At 39.5% G+C, this 25,690-nt stretch overlaps 2 protein-coding genes across 4 annotated transcripts; one reads left to right on the top strand and one right to left on the bottom strand.

Annotated features, from left to right (window-relative positions):
- Window positions 1-5,166: 5,166 nt before the first annotated feature.
- Window positions 5,167-8,592, bottom strand: dnajb1b (DnaJ heat shock protein family (Hsp40) member B1b). Of its 2 annotated transcripts, none has more exons than XM_006790771.3 (3): window positions 8,213-8,592; window positions 6,152-6,747; window positions 5,167-6,006 (listed from the first exon to the last, which is right to left on the bottom strand). In XM_006790771.3, exons 1-3 carry the CDS (start codon window positions 8,421-8,423, stop codon window positions 5,773-5,775), a joined length of 1,041 nt encoding a protein of 346 aa, XP_006790834.1. In that variant the 5' UTR covers window positions 8,424-8,592; the 3' UTR covers window positions 5,167-5,772. The 2 variants fall into 2 exon arrangements, with proteins under 2 accessions (XP_006790834.1, XP_087698059.1); XM_087841933.1 differs by having other exon boundaries at window positions 5,782-6,006; window positions 6,148-6,747.
- Window positions 8,593-11,602: 3,010 nt separating this feature from the next.
- tecrb (trans-2,3-enoyl-CoA reductase b) lies at window positions 11,603-25,570 on the top strand. 2 transcript variants are annotated; one of them, XM_087841934.1, is made up of 12 exons: window positions 11,603-11,706; window positions 15,981-16,031; window positions 21,346-21,397; window positions 21,516-21,560; window positions 21,672-21,775; window positions 22,147-22,262; window positions 22,918-23,023; window positions 23,185-23,257; window positions 23,369-23,412; window positions 23,504-23,561; window positions 23,993-24,081; window positions 24,920-25,570. In XM_087841934.1, the coding sequence occupies exons 1-12, from the start codon at window positions 11,692-11,694 to the stop codon at window positions 25,091-25,093; spliced, it is 927 nt and encodes a 308-aa protein (XP_087698060.1). In that variant the 5' UTR covers window positions 11,603-11,691; the 3' UTR covers window positions 25,094-25,570. The 2 variants fall into 2 exon arrangements, with proteins under 2 accessions (XP_087698060.1, XP_006790832.1); XM_006790769.3 differs by lacking the exon at window positions 11,603-11,706 and having other exon boundaries at window positions 15,666-16,031.
- Window positions 25,571-25,690: the final 120 nt, after the last annotated feature.

The following is a 25,690-nucleotide window of genomic DNA, read 5'->3' on the forward strand; positions in this document are numbered from 1 at the left end:
TTTTTTTTTATCCGAGTAGAAAATAAGGTAAGTAAAAAAAACAAATAGCGCAGCAGAAATGTCTAGCAGCCCCCTCAAATTAGTCATCTGATTCACTGCTCAAAGATTGAGTAAAGCTACAAAGCTGTGCTTGTACCAAGAAATGATTGCATCTTGTTTGCCTTCAGCTAATGTCATTATTAAATGGGCATGATGTTGTTTGACCGTCCCTCTTTAGCTAAAAAAAAGAGGGAGAAAGAAACAGGGAACACACCATATGGAAGCCTTCATCAGTCTTCTAAGAAGAATTAGTTCATGACTCTTTCGGGGTATGAACTCTTCACCACTGTGAAGCAGCCCTAAAGGCTGCATTTTAAGGCCAATTACATCACAGCGACGCGACGAATGCTGTCCCAATTCAAAGGCTGCTCGAAATGCAGCCCTCAAATGTGTCCTTCATTTCCCTGAATTTTAAGGCTGTGGTGGTGTAGACTTCGTGGCCCAACATATCCCACAATTCATAGCGCGGCAGTCGGTGTGGATAATTTTGCCGCAGATGGCAAAAGCAGAGCGGCCGAAGAGTAAACTGTTAAAAGTAAGTACTGAATATTATGTCACTTATTTATGTGCAAATGTTTAATAATGAGGAACATTAAAACATTACTGTTGGCCACATGTCGGCAAAGTTATTTGCCATTGGCGATGTTTGTACTTTCAGCGTTTACTTGGTTTTAAAGCTTTTAAAATACAATAGCTGACCTTAATCTTACAGAGAATGTGATGATTTTATGGATAATTAAAGTCAGTCATATATTCACAAACACAACAAGCTGAAAATCAGTGATGCTGCTCGGTTTGCAGTCCTGAATATCACGGCACAAGCAGGATTCACTGCACTGTTAATGTTAGCTATGTTATATTGCTGCCTCTGTTCGGTGGTGTCGAGCCAAACGGACTTTAACGTGTGTTTGAACGAGCTGACGGTTCACTCGTTAAGCTGAAAGAAAGATGCTTTAATCACAGCAGTCACACATGTGTTCAATGTACCATCTGGGAACTCTTCTTGTTTCGTAATAACACAAACACTAAATCCTCCTTCTCTGGTGCTGTTTTGTAGCAGTGTATACACCTGAGACTGTCACCTGTCTGTCTGTCCTGCACTCTCTCTCTGTTTCTTTCTCTCTGATTGTGTAATAAAAGTATGAACATGTGTTTATAAGTTACACTTGTGTTTGAATCCTGCAGCTTATCACACATTTGATTTCCATGTGTGACAACTGCAAGTGTCCAGAGTGAGGACAGACTGAGGGACCCACTGCTGCACATCATCTGTGAGGATGATCCACCAGGACAAACTCAGCAGTGTGTGAGGAAGAGGAGGAGGAAGAGCCAGCAGCAGCTGACAGATGGAGAGAATAGACAGACTGTTCCCTGTTTGTGAAGGACTGCTAGAAAAGTTTAACATAACTAATTGTCTGTCCTGAATCAGTCTTATTAGGTAATGTTCAAATAATTTGATCATTCCAGTGTTTGCAGTGTGGGAGAAAGTACTCAGGGCCTTCAAGTTACACACTATGAAAGGCAGCAACAAGTTTAATATTCAGAAACCTAAAGTATGTATCAGCAGCAGAATGGACCTAAAAATAAATGTTTGTTTCAGTTCTATGAAGCTTTGAGTATTTTGGATTAGTAGTACTGCTGTGTTTATTGTATCATGTTGCTGTAATTGTTTATATGCTTTATATATTCTGAGGTAAGTTGATCTATAGTGTTACATCATATTCTATATGGATGTTATGTGTTTGTATACTTCCTGCCCAGTTTGACCCATTTAACAGAAGTCAGCCTGTTTAAGGCTCTGATATCTATTCTGTATGACTTAAAGCAGTTATGACATGGTCTGATTTTCTCACCCAATGAAGGAATATTTTATATATCGGTCTACTCTTCATTCTATCAGAAACCGTTATCACAGCTCATACATTTGCTTTTTACACATATATGTAAGCATTGAGCCACATTTAGTAATGCCAACATATTAAACGAACAATATTTGTCTCTTATATATAATACACCTATATATACAGTGTCAAAGATACTCGTCTTTGAGTGAAGATTTAAGGTGATAGGAATGATAAATAAATGCAACTTGAATCTTTACTGAAGCTCAGTATTTGACACGGACTTCATACTCCCTGCTGTAATGACTAATAATGATTAATATAATAACTATAATATTGGCCATATTATATTTACAATACCAAAGTGAGATGACTTTAATCTCATGAACAACATTAGCTAATTGTTATTCACTAGCTAATCTTTTTTTTTTTTTTTTTTGCCTGTCCCATTTGGTTCTTTAGCCGTCAGAATTGTTGTCTGAAGACCAACAAGGATACCCAATGGATTTATTTTGCCAAATGGATCATCATGGCATTGCCGTATTGGTCCATTTGATCGACCTTTGTTTTTATTTTTTATTTTATTTTATTTTAAGTTGTTACAGACGGGACAGACATGAGTGAGGGATAGGAAAGGGAGAAAGAAAGAGGAAGGAAAAGAAAAACAGAAGGGGAGAGGGACAGTGAGAAAGGGGGGAAGAAAAAAAAATCTCCGGGATCACCTGTTGAGAGAAAAAGAATAGAAAACAAGCAAAAAAACCAAAACAAAGCAACATACTAAACACAACACCATCGCATTAATCTAGCTAAGTGTAAACAGCAGTAAATACTAAATATTGAATGTTGTTGTGCAGCACGCAGGACAGACAGCGCACAATGTGCTTTGAAGTAGCAGCCAAGAAAGGTGTGATTTAAGTCTACGAACAGTGAACACCCGTGTGCACACCTGTGTGGATCGGCGCGCTTGTATTCAAATGGTTTCCCCATGTAATGGTCTGCAAGAGGATGTAGAGAGCCATAGCCCCGTCCCCCAGGGCATGAAGCAGGCATGGAGGAGATCCAGGCCCCAGACATCCAGACGCCCCAGAGTGCAAGAGCCCAAGGAGGACCACCGGAGGGGCATCCGTGCCACCTTCATGGGAGGGGCTGAGGATCCCCAGACGAGGGGTCACCCAGTAGCCACCGGGCAGAAGCTAGAGGGGGCTGCACCGGCGAGCCCGCCGGCTCCGCCGGCAGCCAGCTGTGCCAGAGTGAACCGAGCCGCAGGCACAGAGGCCGGAGGCCCGCGGGCCCCCCGCGCCCCGGAAGAGGCCTGACCGAGCAGCAGGCGCCAGGCCCTGCCAAGTAGCCACCGGGAGTGAGCTGGCACATACCTGAGCGCCCAGCCCCGGACACCAAGAACCAACAATGCACCGACCCCTGAGGGCATCAGTCACCGGCAGGGAGTGTGGTGAGGGGAGATAGGCCTCCACACTTGGAGGGCCTGGGAGTTCCCAGAGAGGTGGAGTCTAAGACCCGACCTGACATATAGACACAGACAAACAGGCACACACAGACACAGACATGCATTCCCACCCTCATGCACACATATACAAACACTCAGCACTCACCCAACGTAGGAATAAACGTAAATGGACATGTACACACAATCACACTCCCCAAACATACTCTATACCCCGGGTCCAGGTATCCTCGCCCCCAGAGGGGGAAACAGCACCCAGACCCAAGAGATGTTACCCTTCCCTCCGGGGTGGAGGCAAGCAGACCGCCCCAGGCTCCGCAGCAGCAGGGAGGCCAATCGGACAGCCAGCATCTCTTCCCAGCCCCCCCGCCCCGATGGCTAGTAGAGAACGGGGGTGTGTTAAGACCTCACTAGCTAATCTTAAAATGACTGTTCAGTACAGAAATGAAGCCGAACAATCATGTTTTTACAGTCCCGTGGTCTCAGCCTCGGATACTTATTAAATCACACAGAGCTCATGTAGAAACAAATGAACTAAATGTGTTCTCCTTCATTTCTGTCAAACAAAGCTGTATGACACGTTTCCAGCTGTTAGTATCATGGTTGCTAGGCAACCTGGATAGCGCGACGGAGGCTAGACCGTCCCATTTCACAAGCCTCGCACTTCCGGCCTCAGCGGTCTTTGAGTACGCAGCCTCAACTTTGAGACTGCAGACCATGAATTGGGATACAGCCAGAGGTGCAAGGCAGCCCAGGCAGGGAAATTTTGCTTTTACATTTTACGACTCATTTTATTTTTCTATCTGATAAGAAAACTATTCAATCAGATAGTTATTTGTGGTAAATGAAATACAGTTACACTTTCAAGCACCACATCTGAAATTCAAGCACTTTTCAAACCTTGAAAATGCAACATTAAATTCAAGCATTTTCAAGGATTTCAAGCACCCGTACGAACCCTGTGCATGTTGTGAGCAAAATCTGTGATGTGCAATGTATAAAACTGAAATAAAGGTATGACTTTTAGGAAGGTTTTTTTTTTTACCACGTCTATGCTTTAGCATGTAGTCTGGTAAAAACGACCCAAAACACAAAATAAACAAATTAAATAACCTTCTACTAATACTTTTATTGAATTAGGACAAATGTTAACATCCTGCAGAAATACATGGGTTCAATAAATAAAATTACATTTTCTTTTGTGAAATGGTTATCATGTGCATATATTTTGATAACAAAGAAAGCATTATTCAGAGATGCATTATTCAGAGATGCCTGTATTCAGAGTAACAAGAGAACAGGACTCATCAGACCAACAATCCAGTTACTTTTGAACCTCTAAAACTGGGGAAATATGTATATAAAAAAAAAGGTTGCACGTCCATTAATACAATGTTAATACAATGGTTAAACCCCTTGAGATGTAACTTATAGTCTACACTTTAGTTATATGCCGTTTGATTTAAACTTAACTGTGGTGGTTTACAAAGGCAAAATTTCAATGAGATTAAATTATAGAATTAAGTATGCATATTTATAGCGGCAGCAGACAAGACTTTGAATTTTAAACCTTGTTAGTCAAAAGTGACATCGCACTTAGTGAATGTAGGAGACTCGGACAGTTCCCCTCATAGTGTTCCTTTCATCTCTGTCGAATAGCAGACATTCACCAGAGGAAGAAAATCATGAGGTAAAATTTGCCCTTATTGAATTTGAATTTTCCTTCCATTACATGGAAACAGTATCCCTTTTGACAGACCTTAATTTGAAATACTCACAGAGCAATAAAAAAACCAAACAAACAAAAACAGTAAGATTACTCTCTTTAACATTAAACAATTTTAATGTCTTTATTGTCCAAAGATAGCACAACATTTGTGATTTAAATGTCACTCCTTACAGCATGAATTGCAACACCACTCATTCAAACACACATAAAATCTCCTGATGTCATGAAGCAAGTCTCTCAGAAAAGGAAACTTTTTATCCATCATCAGAAACGTTATAGGACCTCTATACTAAATATGTAAACATTGCAATGCAAACGTTCCTGTTGCAATTTCTTACAAAAAAATAAAAACTTCTTAATGAGACTTTTAGAATGAACAAGAGCTCCCGCAGAATAGTGCACATGAATTTTATATACTATACACTCAGTGTCATCAAAATATAATATTCAGTAAATCAAACACCACACAGTATTGGTCATATATATACATTCTAGTCTGTGAATTGCTTCACCCATTCAGGTAAGCGTGTTCCAAAGGTGGTTCTGACACTACAGATGATCAAGTAGACCACGGATGATCTGACTCATCAGTTTGTCCTATATTGGCTGGAGTGAGTTTAACCGCCACGAGTAACCACGTGATGTTTGAAAACATTTATATTGGCAGCTTTGTTTTCGTTTTGTTGGTATGATTGTCTTTTTTAAGATCGAGGAAGGACCTGAGCAATTGTGTCCCGTGCGCTCTGAGTGAGCCGCTCTGGGAACCTGACCTCATACTCTACTATTAGGTCTCCCCGACGATCAGGTCGTTTGGGATAAGGTAGCCCTTCTCCACTAATTCGTCGCTTCATCCCCGGATGCACAATATCTGTTGATGACACAGTGACTGTTCTGCCATCTACTGTGGGTGCATTGACTGTACAGCCACACAAAGCCTGGTGGATCAGAAGATAGAGAAGAAAAACATTAGGAATTCCAGTTAACTTCATATGTCATTTAGTTAACATTTAAATTGATTTAAAAAAAAAAAAAAAAAACCATTGAAAATGTATTTTTAAAGTTATATGTACTCTTACTTACATCTCTGAGTGAGATCTTGGCAGTGTAAATGATGTCAGAGCCGTCACGTTTGAACACTGGATGTGGCTTGTCTTTCAACACAAATACAATGTCAGCTGGAACGTTTGTAGGAGTCTCGTCTCCCTCTTTAGGAAACGTAATTTTAGTGCCCTCTTTCCAGCCTTTCTTTATTTGCACCTCTAGGATTTTCTCTTCTTTCCTTAATGTTCGGCCATCAGGGTTCAGCCTTTTCCGAGAGATTTTCATTTTTTTGGTGCAACCTGACAACACTTCCTCCAAGGTCACCCGGAGATCGTGAACTACAGGAGGATCCTGCTGCTTCTTTACCACACTAGTGTGACCGCCCATACCAGAGCTGAAGGAGCGAGGGAACCCACCCATTCCCCCCATTCCGCCGCCACCCATCCCAAAGCGGGCAAATGGGTCATCAGTGTCCATTTCCTCATCCATGCCTCCATTCCGCCCGCCAAAGAACTGTTCAAATGGGTTACGTCCACCGAAGAACTCTGCAAAGATGGCATGGGGGTCGCCCTGGAAGGTGTAGCTGAAGGTGCCAGGACCACCACCACCACCAGTAGGGCCTCCGCCTTTCAGTCCTGGAAGCGTAGTAGAAACAATCAGATTAAAAGGATTCAGTTTGGGTTTGGCACACTGCAGTAAGTTTGTTTTGATTTTTTATTCTTGTAAGAAACAGTTGTTGGTCATCATTATCTTGCTTTTGTGCAACTTATTTAATGCAAATTACAAATTTTAGATTTTTATTAGTATTGATTTTAAAATATCCCATACACTAATGAGGTTCACGTGACTGCTAGTATAAAGAGAATTTTATTATACCATGTTTTTTCGTTTAAACAATAGTATGAACAAAGTTATTTTGCGCTTTGATTTTGCAAACACCCTTTAAAGTACAAAAGCAGATGTGAAACTAGCATAACACTAAAATCAGCCAGGAAACAGCGCTAAAACACATTTGTCATGTTAGAATTAATAGCGCCCCCCCCCCCCCCCCCCCCCCAAAAAAAAAGTGGCACAAACCAGGTATAACCAAAGTTATACAGCAGCTGCTGTTTAACTGTGTGCCAAAATATTACTTGTCAGCATCCTTATTTGGAAATGCTCTCAGTTCAGGAGGTACCAAGAAGAATGTGAAGAAATACAACACGAATGCTTGTGTAATGCTGTGATCACTGGGGATAACTGAGGTTTCCACTGCATAAGTGCACTGGGTAGGTGATTTTTCACAATTTTACCAGGCTTTACTAGGAGTAACTTAAGTATTCCATGAGAGTAGCTGGGATATGTCCAGTTGGGTGCATGGAGTGGCACTGCCCCCCCATCTACCAATAGCCTTGTGCTAGAGTACTGTTAATCTCACAATGTCCATCATCATTGTCTAACAGCATGAATAGGAGCAATGGTGGACTGCACCTTAGTACAACGAGGACAACGCTGAAGCACTTGAAGGTTATGCTTCCACTTCACTATACTTTAGATGTAAATTTTTTACATTGATATTCATTTATTTTAAAGCTTTACTTTGTTGTTGACTTTGAAGACTTTAAACTATAAGCATATTATGCTTTATACTTTGGCTTGTTGTAATGTTAAAACATCTGTGCTAATACTTAAGTAGAAGTTTCCACCATTTCAGGTTTTTGTGAACTAAAAATATCAACACCGAGGTTAGCTAGACATCGTTAGGGCCTAAAAGCCGAGCCCCCCGCCCCCTTCCTGTCCCGTCAGATGCAGAACCCTTCAGCTTCTCTCCGTACTTCATCAAGTTCTTGCAGAAACATGCAATGCGAGTATTGCCGTCAGCAGACCAGCTCTCCTATCCTGGCTCAGAGACAAGCCACTGACTGAAGGTCGGAGGACAGGAGGAGAGCCAGGACAGCGCCATGACACACAGGATTATCCCAGTTTAGTCTACACATGTTCAGAACTGTTGTTTCCACCCTGCCTTGTTGACAGCTCGTAGCTCCAACTGTGTTAAACATTATTTTGACGGCGCCTTGACGATTATTGGCCCCGCAATATTGCATGATTTAGAAAACTTACCTTCTTCGCCAAAACGGTCGTATATATCTTTTTTCTTAGGGTCGCTCAAAACGTCGTAAGCTTCAGCAATCTCCTTGAATTTCTCCTCGGCTCCCGGTGACTTGTTTTTGTCAGGGTGATAACGCAGAGCCTGCTTACGATAAGCTTTCTTGATGTCGTCCTCCGATGCTCCTTTCTTAATCCCCAAAATCTCATAGTAGTCTTTACCCATTTTGACCAACCAGTGGTCTACCCTGTTGTAGCTGTTGGTAAATTGCTGGTGATGAACTTATGCCGCACGTCCTCAGTCCTGTCTCAACTCGAGCCGCTCAGCCCCGCATATTTTCTTTATAAACAGTGTGGAAACTTCCAGAGTTTTCCATAACCATCCTGAACAATCTCCTCGGTGACGCTGCGCCAGGGACACGCCCAGCGGGACGTCACGCCATGATGCCTTCATGTGCTGTCGGACATATTTCTCAACCTACGTTTCATGCCTGATCCAAGAGTGTCAAACATATTTTAGTTCACGGGCCACACACAGCCCAATTTGCTTTCAAAAGGGCCAGATCAGTACTCCAGTAAGTACTCCAGAACAACCTACTCAAAACATTTTCTGCTAATTAAGCAGAATTAGTTTTTATTTAAAATTATATTAATGACATATAAAGCCCCATATGGTCTGACTCGTGTATGTATATGTATGCATGCTTTATAACACCAAATGGCCTCTCAGATCATCTGATCAGGGTCTTTTTCAACAATCTTATTTTAAAACCAGAGGTGATCACTCATTTGAGGTTGGAGTGCCTAAACTTTGGAGAAGCCTTTCTCACCCTGTCAGGGCAACTTAATCAGTGGTCTGTTTCAAGGCACTGCTGAAAACCCTTTTTTATAGGTCAGCCTTTTCTGAATCCTTCTCCTCTTATTTTTGGCCATAGTTTACATCTGATGTGTGCATTCAAGTGTGTATGTTAGAATTAGAACATAAGAACGTCTATTTGACTTGCTGTATGCTTGAACATATATACTTACCTTTAATATGGAGTTTTGTTTTTTACAAACTGTGTGTTTCACAAAGCACTGTACAAATAAATAAATAAATTAAAAGCATAAAATCTTTATATGTAGAGTATTTGTAAGTAAAGGGCATAGTACTTTATGTCCATACATTTTTGCTCTTGTGTAGGAATGCTAGCAATACGTAACTTTACAGAGAATATCATTTCATTGAAAAACTTTATTTCAGGGCTTTTCTCCAATTTTCACACCCCACATCCTGCAAAGCCACGACTAAGTTGTTTCTGGTATGTTTGACAGCCGTCGCTGTCTTGATAAACATAACTTTAGGTTTATTTTGATGCAAAACAAGATCACAAGACTACTCTTGATTATTCCAAAATATTTCAAACATTAGAAAAAATCCATTCCTACATGTCCCGTGGGATTATTGGCTTGGCACACCAAATGCAATCTGAAGCTGAGTGAACTGCTGGCAGGAACTTCCACGCTTGGGTGCGGCTCAGATTTAAGACAAATAAATTCACTGCTTACTGACTGGTGGTGAACAGGAAGATGTAACAATAACACTGTGTCATCAGGAGGGATCAGCCTTTTTTAGACCTGTTACCTCAATCAGAGGAAAGCAGACAAGAAACATGTGAAAGAGATACAGTAACTGCCATGTTTGATGGGATTAAACTGCATAACTTGGCTGTATTCTACCATGTAGCCACATCTGGAAGCCCACTTTTTCATCTCTTTAAACTGCATTTTTTTTTAAATCTCTGTTTTACACAAACTGATTTAAATGTTGAAGCTAGATAATACATAAGTGTAATGATTTGCTGCCACTGCTAAGACCACCTTTTCATTATAATAATAATAATAATAATTATTATTATTATTATTATTATTATTATTAATCACTTATTTTAAAAAAGGATCCAAGCTAAATCTGACTTAAGTACAAAACACACAATAGCATCAACAAACTCAAGTTTTATTATTTACTCAATAGAAATCTACCATACTGAGTGAACATTTTTGTCTATCAGTCGGTAACCAACCCACAGTTTGACAACCTCTGCCTTAGAGGAAAGGTTCACTACAAATTAATACAGACACCATCATCAAAACACCAAATGCTGTGATATTCTTTGGTAAAACGGGCCTCCATCTCGCTTGAGTTTCAGAGACTTTAATATATGTTAAAATAACGATGCACTGGAGCAACAGCGGGGTTTATGGTAACATAGCCCCTCATTACCATACTATATATATCATTCACTATGTTTTATCAAAAAGTGTTATTTGTTGTTTAAGCACTATATGACTAAATCTTTTTTTTTTTTTTAATTACAAGTATCACTAGACTCCTGTCTGCACTCTGTGGGTTTCCTCAGTTTCATTCGCTGTTGTGCAAGACAGCACTGGGTTGTATAAAAGTAATATATTCCAATTTGTAAGATAAACTTCTTCGTCATGTGAAGGAAAACCTGTTTTCCAGGTGAGTGCTGCTGCCAGTACAAACTGAAAGGGTGGTAACAGAAAGACCCACCCAAATCACTGTAGCAGTCTCCTTTTTTTTTCATAGGACAAGAGGCAGGGTACACCCTGAACAGGTTGCCAGCCTATTGTAAGATTAACAACACACCACACTGAGTAGAGAGAGACAACCATTCACACTCATACATTTGGCTAGTTTAGAATCACCAGTTAACCTAATCCTAAACCTTTTTTGGGGGGTTGCTGTCATTCCCTTTGCTTATTACCAACCCACAGCATCATCCATGTTGAGCAGCATGCAGAAGAATTTTGGAGGCCAGAAGAACATTTAGACCTATTGAAAACAACTAGGTAAACAGGTATAGGTAATCATAAGTTACATAGGTAAATAATGTGTTTTTAATGATGCACAGTGGCAAACTGACACAATCGCACTACCATGCGTTAAGCACAAATCCCAACTGCATGTTGCTCGACTTGGAGGATGCTGTCCATTGGTCAAATGTTGAGTGGTTGAAAAGGGATTCTGAAAGAGGAAATGGAGTGACAAAAGAGTCCACCAGTAATGTGACAAACAAAAACATACAGAGACACTAATGCATTAAATTTGAGACATTGAAGTGACACATGACAGGTAATTTAAAAAAATCAAACTTTATTAATACAACACTTAATTTACAAGGAAGACTGCAGGGGAAAACCGTTTTCTACAATCTCTTGTTCACTTGAGAGAGCTGCCCTTTAGACTACAAAAAAAAATCCAACAATATCGGCGTAGACGCGTCCGCTCCGAATGCTCGTCCCATTGGCTACATCCCTGATAAGCCAGGCGTGTACGCGCAATTGATGCGGGAGCTGATTGGCTGCGGCGCGATCGCAGTGCTGACCTATGGTGCACGGCTCTGTGCCTCAGCAGTTGTGTATTACTTCGCTGATTGGACGGTTTCCTGTCACTCATCTGGGATACTAAGGAAGGGGTGCAAACTGCCAAGATGAAGCACTACGAGGTAAGTAGTATCTATGAAACTTTACCCGTCAGTGTGGCTACAAATGAATTAATTAAATAATCCCACAAGTTCCCAGACAATTCTCCAAATCAGCGAAAAGAGGTTCAAATTTAAAGCTTTAAACCTGAGCAGTGAAAATAGCACGCTGCTGCATCGCCGCCTCTCATATACTGTGCCCTATATGAACGAGGTGCTGTGGCCTGTTGTCGTTAAAGTCGCGGTTTAATTGGCAAATCCTGTATCCGAAACACAAACAACACCCGCTGATATGATTAATTATACTTACGCTTAGCGTTTGATAAGTTCTCATTGTAAAGTGTAGGCTACTTCTCTGTTAGCTGAAGACTGATAACTGGGTGTAGGTAGGATAATGCTCGGCATCATCGCCATCTCTGGCCGGAGTGACTCATGGCGCTTCTTATCTTATTCTTACCCAATGCAGGTGAACGGTCAAGTGCGCAATCTCAGCACTTCTAAATTAACCCCTGTAGTATAACTGTGGGTTAAAAAAAAATAAAAATACATTTTAAATGAGGTGGAATGAGTGAAATTAATTAGGTATTTGTATATTAAGAAGGAAAAACGTGCATAAGGGCCTCTTTACTGCTTTATCGCAAACGTGAAAAGCTTCCTGTTTCAAGCAGCCGTTTTACTTGTGCAAGCACCTTACGTTTCTCCAGATGTTAACAGTTTCATGAGCACAAAAAAACCCATCAGACAGGATCTGAAGCAGTCTGACAGAAACCAACCTACCCAGTAACTGCTCTGGCTCCCCCTTTCTCCGTTGACAGGTGTCGCTTTTGAGACCTGTTGGCAGGATTAGAATTTAAATGAGAAAAAAAGACCGAAATGATTTAAAAAAATATCTAAGAACAAACTTCATTAGATTATCTTTGAAGTAAAATGCATACTTGTATGCTTTTAAATTGTATAAAAAAAAATAAATCATTTATTAAACATTGGTTTAATTTAACAATTTCGTCTTCACACTGCATCAACTTTATTTGCACTGTAAGGGCTTTTTTCCATGCTTACAATCTGTCTACAGCACACTATGGCATGCAGCCCTTATGTTGAATTAATTTAAAGAAATATATACATTTCATTGATTTATGACTACTTATTGTACTTCATTACATTTCTGGTGATTTCTTCTAACTCTGGCTAAAACCAGTATGGGAGGGTGCCAAACAATCCTTAGTACTGGATAAAAACTTGACTGGCCAATGGGGCATAACTGTCTCTTAAGATCTCTGATCAAGCTGCCTGACTCACCTTATCTGGTCAGTTATCACCTCCTGAACTTGTGTACAAGCCCTTTAGTTGGATTTGAAAATTCTAAACATTTTAGATGTGTACATGGAGTTACTGTGTAATAACCAGATGTATGACGGCGCCACATGGAATCAAATACACCAGTTGTTTATACTAACATTTATGACTCAGATTTTTTGGCAAAAATACCTATTAAATTGGTCAGTATTCATAAATATTAAGCATGGTTGTTCACTGACTTTTGAAGCAAAATGCATATGTTAAACTTTAATTAACATCATATCTGTGGTTCTTTGTCTCTTTTGGAAACCAAACAGCTAAACTGGATTCAGAGCGCTCTGTCATCTTGACTAACTTGACTTGAGCTAAAATCAGTCCACCACATCCTGGGTTCTGTACGATGAAGTGAATTCAACATACCTAGGCTATCTTTCTGTTATCTAGATTCACTTAGTCAGGATAAGCAGAACATGAACTGTAATATAAAAATATGACTCAGAATACTTTATTAATCCCTAAGGAAATTATTTGGTTCCAGTTGCTTCAAGACAATAAAAACAGTGACAGACTGAACTAAATGAAATAATACAATATATTACAAAACATAAGACATGAGTCTAATATATATAAATAGCTCAATTACAAATATCCAGAATATTACAGAGATTAAATATATATGATTGACATTTTACTCTAGAGATCAACCAGTATAAAATAAAATATTCTGGCACATGGCCTTCTCTGTAGCAGGTTAGATTCACAGTATAAGTTACTATGGTGATATAGCCCAGTAAGAAGTGAACCACCTTTGTAGTCCTGAAAAATCAGGTTTACCCTGAAGTTAACTGGATAACACGAAATCCTAAATTCAATCTGTTCTGATGTTATTGTCCTACTTTTATATATATATATATATATATATATATATATATATATATATGTATATATATATATATATATATATATATATATATATATATATATATATATATATATATATATATATAAATGTATATATTTTAGTTAACCGCCTCCTCAGAGAGTAACCTATGAAGATAAAAATAAATTAGGCTGCAGGTGTTATAGCTCATGATTTTTCCAAAACATTAGTGTGACTTTTTGGTTTTAACAGTTTAATCTCTGTTTTAATGCATTTACACAATATAGCACCGGAGAGCAACTCCACAGTCATCAACATGTAATGAGTATCTAGAAATGCATACAAAACCAAAATGTTTCTACTTTGATTGGTGAAAAACATTTTAAAATGATCTCTTACCTTGAATAAATAGGTTCTGTGTAGTCATTATGCAAGTCCACTTAAGCTTGGTGCTCCCTGTTTCCCACTGTCACCCCAGAGTGTATTAGCAGCACAGTCACTGCCAGAGCTTTTATATAGATAGATGAGACGGGGGGAGGTGCTCAGGCAGAGGGTATGCCTGACACATAAACTGAGATAGGATTATTTTCCCAAAGTCTCCGCAGCATTGTCATGTGTCTGCCTCGTTTTTTTTTTCTTCCCAATCTATATGACTACCGTTTTCAGGACAATAATAAACTAATTAAATCACTTCATTTAATCAGACAGGCTGCCTTTCAAAAATGACAAAACAATGGTCAATGCGTCATCTGAGTCTTGTACATTTAATCAAAGCAGCGTGAAGGTGAACAAGTGTTCACAATTCTGACATTTAAAACTTGAATAGTAAATTATGAGTGACACGAAGTTATTTTTTATTTATTCACCTATTTTATTTTTTTTTTAACCAGAATAACATTCAAATTTAGCTCCTGTTTAAATCTGATGTTTGGATACATGTAGTGGACATACGGGTAATTAGCTACATAAGATGGTCTGCATTTACACATCCAAATCCAAGTTCGGATCTGATCCTGCTGCCACTTGTGACTGCATGTCTTTCATTCATTTTTTGAAATTGTATCCCAAGTCTTCGTTCTTAGGTAGTGGAATGGTGAAGTTTGCCAAGGGGAATACCCTCACTAAGCCCTCAGACTTGGGAGGGGGGGAGAGGGGGTTGAATTATCACCCTGAGGTGGCAGAAATAGGCGACTGTAGTCGTATGTGACTGAGACGTTTGGCTGTTCAGTTTGGTTTCATACTGTAAAACTCCTGTAGGCTGTGATAGTGAAACCTTAAACTGGTGTCACAGTGTTTAGTGATGGACATGGGGGTTGAAGTTAGGAGCTGATTGAATGTCAGCATAGTATGGTTAACAGTAAGAGCGTGACATCACAAAATAGACACAGATGGCTGTGGGGTCTGTAGGGAGAGGTCAGGTTATGTGGACTTAGCAGGAGGTGTTTTATATTTAGCTGGGTAGAGGAAGACTGGGGGGTCTAGCTAGAAAGGGGTGTTGTCACTCTACCTCTCCTTCATCATCCTACTTAGCTGGGAGTTGAGAAGTGTCAGTGGTCATCAGGCGTCTGTTTTTAGAAACGAGTTATATTTCAAATGCAAGTCACTGCAGCTCTGAAAGGAAGCTACTGCTCTCAGGTCCTGAAGTTTCTTTAATGATAAACACAGGTGACAGCTGGGGAATACTGGGCATTCCTACATATGCACACACACACAGGCAGCATATGTTTGTGCTGCAGGGGTCGCCTGGGAGTTAAAGTGGCACAACAGAAGTGAAGGAATGAGTGGGGTGCAGACAGGGAGGGAGGGAGAGTAAAAGAATGGGAGAGGAATAGGGAGAGACAGATTTATTTCCACAGCTGAGAGCCTCCTCTCTCTTCTCCAGCTAAGTCTGCATCTGAGATAAACATTTGAGAGGTGGAGAGTGACGAGAGAACTGAGGGGAAGACGGGAATAAACCGAGAGCAGGAGAAGAACTGTGGACATGGATGCCCTAGCATTAGAGGCCACAGGCAACAAAAGGGTGGCTAACGGGGCAGTAGTGCCGGCCCCGCTGCCGGTCCAAGCCCAGAGTAAACGCAAACCTGCCAAAAAAACTAAAAAGGCTGTTGTTTTCTTTGAGGTGGAGATTCTGGACGCCAAGACCAAGGACAAGCTCTGCTTCCTGGACAAGGTAAGACGTCAGTCCTCTTTTTTTACACATTTGTGGAACCTTTTTTTTTCTTAAATATTTATGCAACTTTAATTTTACTTTCACACCTAACTTACTTTGATACCTGATCTTTTTAAAAACTGCTTGTGCACATGTAATCATTGCTTCTCTGCTCAGTCCAATAGATCCAATATTTCTCTTCTTATACTTCAGTAGAGTGGTCTTTTTATGCAAGTCAGGTGTTTTCTAGAACATGGAAAAGCTGCTATAGCTGTAGTCCCCACTGTCTGTCAGTGGGTGTGCACAGCCTTTGAGTGCTGCTGTCTGTAAATGGTGCACACACTGAAGTGCCTTTCATACATACAGCACAGCACTACTGGTTTTATTTATCTGGATATGGTAGAGGTTATTGGCGCACATACAAGAAGACGTACAAAATAAGAGTAACAACTGCAGCCTAATGCAGTCTTGTGTTACATCTGTAGCCTGTATTTATTCCCACACTTATTATTTTGGAGGGGTCGGACAGATGGTTCACTTAAAGCATTGGGCATTACAATATAAATGCAATCACAGTTGTGCATGGCCTCAGACATGCATGCGCTTATGTGCAGTGAAATATGTTGATAATGTATGATTAAATATTGCTAGACACTTTCAAGGCATTCCCATGTTTCACTATGACACTTTATAAAATATGACCAGAACCACACTTGAGTGGTTGCCTGGTGATTGTGAACAATTCACAAAGCAGGAACTCCAGCAACACTTGAGGGAAGATGAACAACTTTAATAATTTACCAACGCGTTTCGGCTTGTGGCCTTCATCAGGGTCATCTGATCTGATTGTAAACAATCACAAGTAGGTGTGACGAACAGCTGGTTGCTCAGAAGTTCAACATGCAACACCCTCAACATTTGGGCACTTTTAAGGTTACAGGATACCTGGTGGGAGGCATCCTGTCTCCAAACAGTCACAGCCCAACCCAGACTAACAACTGTTTGTTTTGCATATTGGCAATGGTTTGCAAGTAGCCGTGTAATTTCTAGACACAGACAGTCTTTCAGCATGTTACAATCATTTGGAATCAGTCTGAGTCGATGACCGTAACTCATCTGCAACTCACTGCTTTGCAGTGAGAGACTTGATTCAACTGGTTGCCAACTGGTTGTATTCTGGTTATTTTGGGTCCTGCAGCAACAATTTCACTATCTGTTGAGGAATTTCTGTTTCAAATCTATGTGCTTCTGGCTGAAGGTAGCTAATATGATTATCAATGTATGCAGACAGCAACACATTGCAATCTTTGCTACTTTATCACGAACAGATTGTGTATAATTGCCAACACGAGTCCTTTCAATAGCAAACTAAATTGATCTTATTGTTATTTTTTTGCTATCTTTGCACACCAAAGAAACTTTAAAGAAGGCTACAAACTGTGTGTGTTCACAGACCTGGAGTCAGTTTTGCACACGTTGCAGTAATTTTGGTGGAGCTGTTGTCTCTAACCACTGTTTTCCACAGTGTGACTGCAGCATAAGAGCAAAAGAATGATTTCTACTATAGAAATACACCTTAAATTGAGCAGCTACTACAGTATTGCAGCACATATGTAGTTTTTCAGATTTACTCCTTGTTTGTCACTGTCTGGTCAGTGGTATTAATCATGAGAATTATATTGATCTTATATATAAAGTGTGTGTATATGTATGAGATTCAGGTTTGGCTCTATTTAACCACTCCTAAAGTCTTTGAAAAATGTAAATATTTCTGCTTTTGTGCTGTTTATTCCAAAATGTGATTGAACCTGTTTGAAGATACACAAGATATTAAGACAAAAAATAGGAACAATAGTCTGTTGATTGCATCAGTTTAACTCTAACAGCTTTAGTAGCTATAAAATCTATCACAACAGAAGCAGAATTAGTACAAGATTGCTTTGGACTTTACATTAATTGACATTTAACATCAGTTTTAAATTTCTTTTTAATTTTGAAGTGGGCCCTGTTTCACTGCTGCAATAAAACAAACCATTTACACCGCTGTTACATTTGACCAATGTGTTGACTGATGGACTTCAGTTGTGTTTACAGTTGGGACTAAGTGGGTATCAGCACTGCATTAGCCATATTTACTTTGAAAGGATGTTTAAGCCAACTTTATCAGGCATATTTACAGTTATTTCTACTCCCCCTGTGCTTATGTTATTGTAATGTTTGACAGATTTAAATTGTTAGTGCTCAGCCTGCAGGTTATTGCTCTTGCATTAGAACTGTTTAGTGTATTGTTGGTGTGAGTCCGGTGAGTGTAGAGTTGCATTAGTCAAATTCACGGTGTGATCAGCCACGGCAGACTCTGCTTATTAAAGGCTACTCCTCAGGAACGCAGAGTATAAGGTTGTATCCTTATTGGATTATACCCTGTTGTCAGCTTAGCAGAGTTTCTATGGTGATAACATCATCAATCTTATCACCTCTTTGGAGGCAGCTTGACAGATGTGACAGATATAGATTTGGAATCTGGACAGAAGGCCCTTTGGGAGAGAGGTTTGGTCCTCCAAAGTAGGCTAACGGAGCTAAACTGACTTGTCTGACACATTTTTTTTAAAAAAATAAATAAAAATCAAGTTCTGTATTATGTCTGGCTCGGTGTGTGTATATGACTGACTGACTGACTTCATACTAAATGAGGCCTGCAGAAAGAGTGGGAGTTCAGACAGGTGGTTGGTCCATCTAATTCAACGATAGTGATGTCATCCTGCTGAAAATGGCATGTGGTCTTCGGGGGGACATGAACAGAAGCCAAGTCAATTACAGCAGCAGACCTGCTCAGTCTACTACTGATTTGTCACACAATCTTTGAAAGCCAAGACGAGGGAGCGACACTTCAACAGGCAGATGATGACAGAATGTAAAGCAGTATCTCCTTACACTCCTTGTGAGCACTGAAATAAGCAATCAGCAAGTTTGATTTAAAGCTTAAAAAATAGTTCTCATCCTTTCTTAAAGACAATTGCAGAGATGGCTTACCATTGCTAAACTGTCTACACTGAAAAGTGCTGGCCTGGCTAAGAAACTGTAATGGCATTTTAGTCTTAACTTAGTGTAGTGGTTCTCACAATCACCCAATGTGCAAAAAAGGTCCCTGGTTTCAGATAGAAAGAAACGCAGGTTCATCAAGGGTTGTGTTATTGATACTCACAGCTTGCAAACAGCAGCATTTTAGCAAGTTAAAGTAAATGAAAGACATTTTCCTTTTGTTATGAGCTACTGCTGTTTATGAGACCGTACCTAATTCAAAGAGCGAGTCTACTGAAAAAGGTGCCCGCAGCAGCGTTATAGTAGTGACCCAGCAGTATATCAAGTGACATATTATAAACCAAATGTAAGCACAAATTTAGCTTAGGTAGTGTTTTTTCCCTGGAAATTTTAAGTTGAAGTATAAAACAACTGTCTTTAAATTAACTTAACCTTATTGTGGTTAAAATATTGTGAAATAGTAAAACACAAAAAATATTTTGTACCAAGAAGTTGAAGCTTGGGTTGAGCTTTTTAACGAGATTCTTAAAACCTTCATTTTCAATCTGCTTGCTCTTCCTGTCATATTCAGCGCAGTTAGCGAGTGCTCCAGCAATTCTTGGGGTCATTTGTTTACATTAAGGTCACTGACCACCAGTTGCTGCCATCTCCTCCTCCATAGCCTGGTTGTACTTAATGGTGTTTTCACCTTAACTGGTGAGAGAAGTTTGTTGTTTCCATCTTCAGCAGAAACAGTTTTCTTGTATGTTTTGTTTGTTAGAGGAGGTTGAAGTACCTCCTTTTTAAGGTAAATAAATCAGAGGCTGACGCACAGCTCTCGCTGTCAGACTTGCCCGGGCTTGTCTCAGTTTTATGGGGACTAGTAAGTGGAACAGGATCAGAATCAAATACTTAATCCCAGAGGAAAATATGTTGTTATAGTTGCTCTAAGACCATAAGAACAGTAACAGACCGAACTAAATTAAATAAGACAATATATTATAAAGTTAAAAAATGTAAGAAATAGCTCTAATATTTACAAATGGCTCAATTATAGATATCCAGAATATCAAATGTATGGCGTTGTTGGAATAACAATATGACACTTTTGTCATGTAGAAATGTATACAGTGGCCCCTCGTTTATCACGGGAGTTACTTTCTAAAAATAACCCGCGATAAGTGAAATCCGCGAAGTAGCCAACTTTATTTTTTACAGTTACTATAGATGTTTTAAGGCTGTAAAACCCCTCAGTATACACTTTTCTCAGACAGGCATGAACATTGTCACACTTTTCTCTCTTGTTTAAACACTCTCAAAGTTCAAACCTTTGTATTATAGAATGAAACCAAAGGCACCTGACGGTGCAAAACGTTTCGTGGACATTGTTGTGTTTGCTAGGGAGAAAACTTACATACAGTACAGCACTTCAGAGTCACACTGCTCGCGATTGAAGATTTATGTAAATTTGACAAGCTGAATGCATTCTGTACTGTGCAGGAGACACAGCACGAGATTGATTGACAATGGTCTACAGCCAATCGGGGCGGAGAACACAATGCGCAAAAAAAGAAAGAAAAACAGGCATAATTGCACCAAAAAAATCCACGAGGCCGCGAAAGGTGAACCGCGTTATAGCGAGGAACCACTGTATCTGTGCCAGATTTTATAATTGCACTATGCTTGGAGTCAGATGACACAAAGATGTTAAATTCATTTCTGCCTAATTGTACATTACTCCAAATAAATCATATCACAGATAACATTAGAAGTTAGTATGTGCCCTAAGATTAGCAGAACTCACCACACTGTCAACCTGCTAAAAGCAGCCTGCTTTTTTAAGACTGTAGTTTTGTTTTGGTTGTTCATTTTGTTTGAATGCATGCCTCCTTAGCTTAAACAGATAAAACCACTTGTTCAAATAATTGTGACAGTGATTATTACTTTAAACAACAAGATTCAAGCTAATTCCCCAGGGTTTCACTGTTTGTTGTCCCGTAACAACTGTTCATGTCCATATTTACCTTTGTGCGCTCTTCGTGTTTCTGTTTCGTCGTCATTCCTTTTTTATATTGGGGGGTTGTTGAGCCATTGCTGGCAGCCTGGCATGAGGTTGTGTACTTTGGCTGTGTGTGTCTGTGCCAAGTTTCTTTGAAACCCTAATACCAGCTGTTAAATAGCTCACATCCATGGGCTGTGCGCACACAGTCAAAGCTAAATTTACCCCTAATCACCATCATGAATGGAAAACAGGGTTATTATCTGTTCCTTTGTATGTACACGTCCCTGCACTTATTTATTGTGATGTTATTTGTAGGTTGAGCCAAATGCCACCATCGGGGAGATCAAGTCTATGTTCCACAAAAGCCGTGAGTGCCATCTGTCTGCAGTCTCATGAATCTAAGTCAAGATCAAGGAAATCTTCTAACGTGGCCTAGATAAATACTTCAAAACAGTCTTAAGAAGATCTGATTTTGTTTGTTTCAGATCCTCAGTGGTACCCAGCCCGACAGTCCATTCGCCTCGACCCCAGTAGGTCCACTTAAATCAGTGTTTTCCTTCTGACTTTAAATCATTTATTTTTTAAATTTATTTATTTTAAATACATTTTAAATCTCATATTAAGTAACGTGTGTTTTTCAGAGGGGAAGTCTCTGAAGGACGAGGACGTTCTGCAACATCTTCCTGTAGGGACTACAGCCACCTTCTATTTCAGAGACCTGGGAGCTCAGATCAGCTGGGTCACAGTGAGTACAACACAAAGACAGCTCCAAAGACAGGAACATATTGTGCTGCCATGAATGGGTCCAACAGCCCTGTCAAGCCCAGATACATCAGTGCAAGTGGGATCAAGCAGAGCTATATAGAGTTTTCCCTGTGTGTAGAAATTGAGTGTGTGTTTGTGGGTCAGACGTTTAGACCTAACTTTGAGGTTAATTTGCTACACAGAAGTCCACTTTGACAGTGAAGGTTGTTTTGACTCTGCAGGGAGATGCAGGACAAGCAGATGGAAAATAATTTATGACCAAGGTTAAAATGACTGAGAGTGTATGTTCATTGTTTGAGTCTCCAAAGTTCTGACTAATCTTTCTTGTTCCTTTGTTTGTTTGTTTTTCAGGTTTTCCTAACAGAGTACACCGGTCCACTGGTCATCTATCTGTTGTTCTACTTCAGGGTTCCCTTCATCTACCCACCCAAATATGACTTTACCACCAGTAAACACTGGGTTGTACAGTGAGTGTCTCAAACACACTTTCAGAACACTTAGGTAGTCAAACAGAGCCTGCTTGTCCTCTTTTGTGACCATCTCAACAGCTCAAATAGAAGATTGATAACACTCTTGTGCCTGTCATCTAAATATAAAGCTTTAGCTGTAGTAAACAACATTGTAAGCTTAGTGTTGTAAACACTTCTGATGAGTTTTATCCCTAATTGTATATCAAATACAAACACTGATAAGCGGACATTAAAGTATTTGCCTTATTTTAGCTCAGTGGTGTCAAATGTGGTCGTATAGTGTGAACATTGCACATTTAGGATCAAACTAATGACCTGCCAGAATTTTATATGTAGACTACAAACTGTGTTCATCGGCTTATAAATTTATTAAACTAGTCTGTAGTCTGACAAAACCCCAGAAACTTGCTGTAAGCAGTCAAAAGAAAGTTGCATTAAACAATCTAAACTAAAAGAAGCATTGCTTTGTTTGCAACTTAATGAAGGACACCTATTTTATTTTTTTTATTTATTTTAAAAAGGCTGATGGGTTATTGTTGTCACCCTGCCAGGGAGGAAGCAAGGCTTAAAAAATACTAGCAGCCACCAATATTTTTTAAGTTATTTAAAAAAAAAATGTAATAAGTCTAATCAAGTGCTTATATTTTTCCAGTCTTGCCTGTATGTGTCACTCTTTCCACTACGTTAAGAGACTCCTGGAGACGCTGTTTGTCCATCGCTTCTCTCATGGAACAATGCCGTTACGCAACATCTTCAAGGTGATTTAAAAATGCATATCATTTACATTCATCCATGTTACCTTACCTCATACAAATATGTTTTTTGTTGATCTGATTAAAGTACAGTACAAGATGAAAAGTGTTTCATTTTCTGACTGAAAATGTTGGGCTGACAATGCTTCTGTCACATTCTGTTTTAGAACTGTACCTACTACTGGGGCTTTGCAGCATGGATGGCTTATTACATCAACCACCCGCTATATACGCCACCCAGTGAGTATGCATGCAGCTACAATTTCTTACAATCAACGCTCACACGTGCCAGTGTGTCATTGTAACTCTTTTTTTCCCCTTTGCTGATTACATTGATTGCCTCTCTTGCAGTTTATGGGGAGCAACAGATAAGAATTGCCCTCATCATATTCTTGGTAAGAACATTTCTACGCTTAGATTTTTTAAAACACTTTTTTGTTTTGTTTTGATTTAACACGTTAGGAGTGACATGGTTTCTTTTTCCAGTTCTGTCAGATTGGCAACTTCTCCATCCACATTGCTCTTCGGAACCTTCGTCCACCAGGTAAACACACCTGTCGAATCTGTACATCAATATCTCCATACCTTTTCTTCTCTTTCTAGAATATTTGAAGAGTATTATGATTTTAATATTTCCTAATAGAAAATGACAAACTCAAACTACACCTATGACTATGAACAAAAAGTGACTTCCTCAAGATATTGATAAGTTATAATGAAGTATAATATGTGACATTAGACATTTTCAGTGTAAAATAAAAACTTCATATAGAAACTTCATATAGAACCCTGTTTTCGTGTGTGTGTGTTCATGCTATTTTCATAGTCCAAATCTGACTGAAAAATAAAATTGTGGTCTTTTTGCAGTCTCAGTAGTTTTAAACAAAACATTATTCTGTCAACAAATAATAAAACTAAAGATGACTGCATGGATTGAAAATATTTTGAATTTTCATTCACCCACCCTAAATCCAGGCTCTAAGACCAGGAAGATTCCCTATCCAACCAAGAACCCCTTCACCTGGATCTTTCTGCTGGTCTCCTGTCCCAACTACACCTATGAGGTAACAGGTTTAATGACTTTGGTGGCTAAAGGTTTTCTGTCCACTGTAGTAACAAATCAGTTTTAAGAGGGTCATTGATGCTTTAACCATGCAGCTGAATGTTCTCTCACTTGAATATATAAATTGTAGTGTCTCACTTGTATTGAAGTATGTTCAGTTTGTTAAACTATGGGGTGAGCCAGTATAGGTCTGGGGGAAAATATGGATTGAAACTGCAGATTTAATCTCTCTCTCTCTCCCCCTTTGCTTTCCTTGTGCTTTAATTCAACTCCGGACCGTTTTGTTGTTAACAGCTTTTTTCCTTCTTCTCAAGGGGGGGAGCAAGTCTGAAGGGTTCAGAACTGCTGCATTAGTCAAAGAGTTTGCTGCCCTCTGGTGGCATTAGTACATCTTTATCACATAACTGGCTTTTCTTCTTGAGAGAACTAAAGTTCATTTTTGTTCATCCGTCAGGTTATGGACCCAGGACCTTTGATGTCTTACAACAGATTTTTTGGACTTGTAGTTGGATTGGTGGAGCTCTGTTTGACAATTGACAGCAGATAATAGAGTGATTGGAATCTGAAGTCTAGAAGATAGGTCAATTGGTGGTGAAAAAAAAATCTGTTCATCCCACCAGATTTTAATCTGACTGTAAAGTAAATCCATTGTGTAGTTACCTCATTAATCTTTAGTGAAAAAAAGTCATTTCCATCACATGTATATGGATTCATAAAAATCTGAAAACTCAGTGTACTGCTCACTGTTGACAACCGTCTCTGTAGGAGTGTAGTGACAAAGGAACCAGATAAGGGAAAAGGAAAGCTTATGTCTCACATCCTTCTCCTTCCTCCTGCAGTTGGGCTCCTGGCTTGGTTTCACCCTCATGACCCAGTGTCTGCCAGTGGCCTTCTTTACTTTGGTGGGCTTCATCCAGATGACCGTTTGGGCAAAGGGGAAGCACCGCAGCTACCTGAAGGAGTTCCGAGACTACCCTCCTCTCCGCTCGCCCATCCTGCCTTTCATCCTGTAGAGGACTAGTCAGCACTGCTTGTTTGTAGGAATCAAACCCTCCCTTTTTCTTGCTTTAAAATCTACACTGGAACTTGGACTGGGAAAAAGGAGCCTGTTTTTTTTTTTTTTCCCCCATGATGTTCAACCTTTGTTTTCCCTTCCTGTAATCTGTCCCCTTTTGTCTTGTGTGAGAATGTAAAACACTAGTATTGCTCTAAAACATTTTTTTATTGAAGACAGACAAACCCTGATTGGTAAATTGAGTTTTGATGTATGTTTGCTTTCCCAGAGCAGTTTTCACCTTTAAACTAACCAGTGTATGTATGATACCACAGTTCCTTTTTTTTCATCCAGTACTGTTGTTTAGGGGTTGAATTTGCACCTGGTGATATTCAGTATAGAGTTCTCAGTTTTTATTTCCATAAATCCAAATCTGAAACCGTGACAGAACTTAATTTGTTAATGTCTGATGTAATTTATTAAAAAAGTAAACCAACATGTGGTTGTGTCATTTCAGGTTAATTCATGACATCTACACTACTTAAAAACTACCTTTTAAAACAGTAATGATCAAATAAATCAAAATCCTTTTATGGTGAAATGGTTCATCTGAATA

This window comes from Neolamprologus brichardi, chromosome 6 (assembly GCF_056152115.1).
Source record: "Neolamprologus brichardi isolate AB-2024 chromosome 6, ASM5615211v1, whole genome shotgun sequence".
Lineage (NCBI taxonomy): Eukaryota > Metazoa > Chordata > Actinopteri > Cichliformes > Cichlidae > Neolamprologus > Neolamprologus brichardi.

What these genes read in the sequence shown, in the direction of transcription:
- dnajb1b (XM_006790771.3), bottom strand. Translation starts at nt 8,423, where the DNA reads ATGGGTAAAGACTACTATGAGATTTTGGGGATTAAGAAAGGAGCATCG. An exon ending in CGACCGTTTTGGCGAAGAAG is followed by an intron (nt 6,748 to 8,212) that starts GTAAGTTTTCTA and finishes CTACGCTTCCAG; the next exon opens with GACTGAAAGGCGGAGGCCCT. An exon ending in CCAAGATCTCACTCAGAGAT is followed by an intron (nt 6,007 to 6,151) that starts GTAAGTAAGAGT and finishes CTGATCCACCAG; the next exon opens with GCTTTGTGTGGCTGTACAGT.
- tecrb (XM_006790769.3), top strand. Translation starts at nt 15,843, where the DNA reads ATGGATGCCCTAGCATTAGAGGCCACAGGCAACAAAAGGGTGGCTAAC. An exon ending in AGTAAACACTGGGTTGTACA is followed by an intron (nt 22,263 to 22,917) that starts GTGAGTGTCTCA and finishes ATATTTTTCCAG; the next exon opens with TCTTGCCTGTATGTGTCACT. An exon ending in TTGCCCTCATCATATTCTTG is followed by an intron (nt 23,413 to 23,503) that starts GTAAGAACATTT and finishes TTCTTTTTCCAG; the next exon opens with TTCTGTCAGATTGGCAACTT.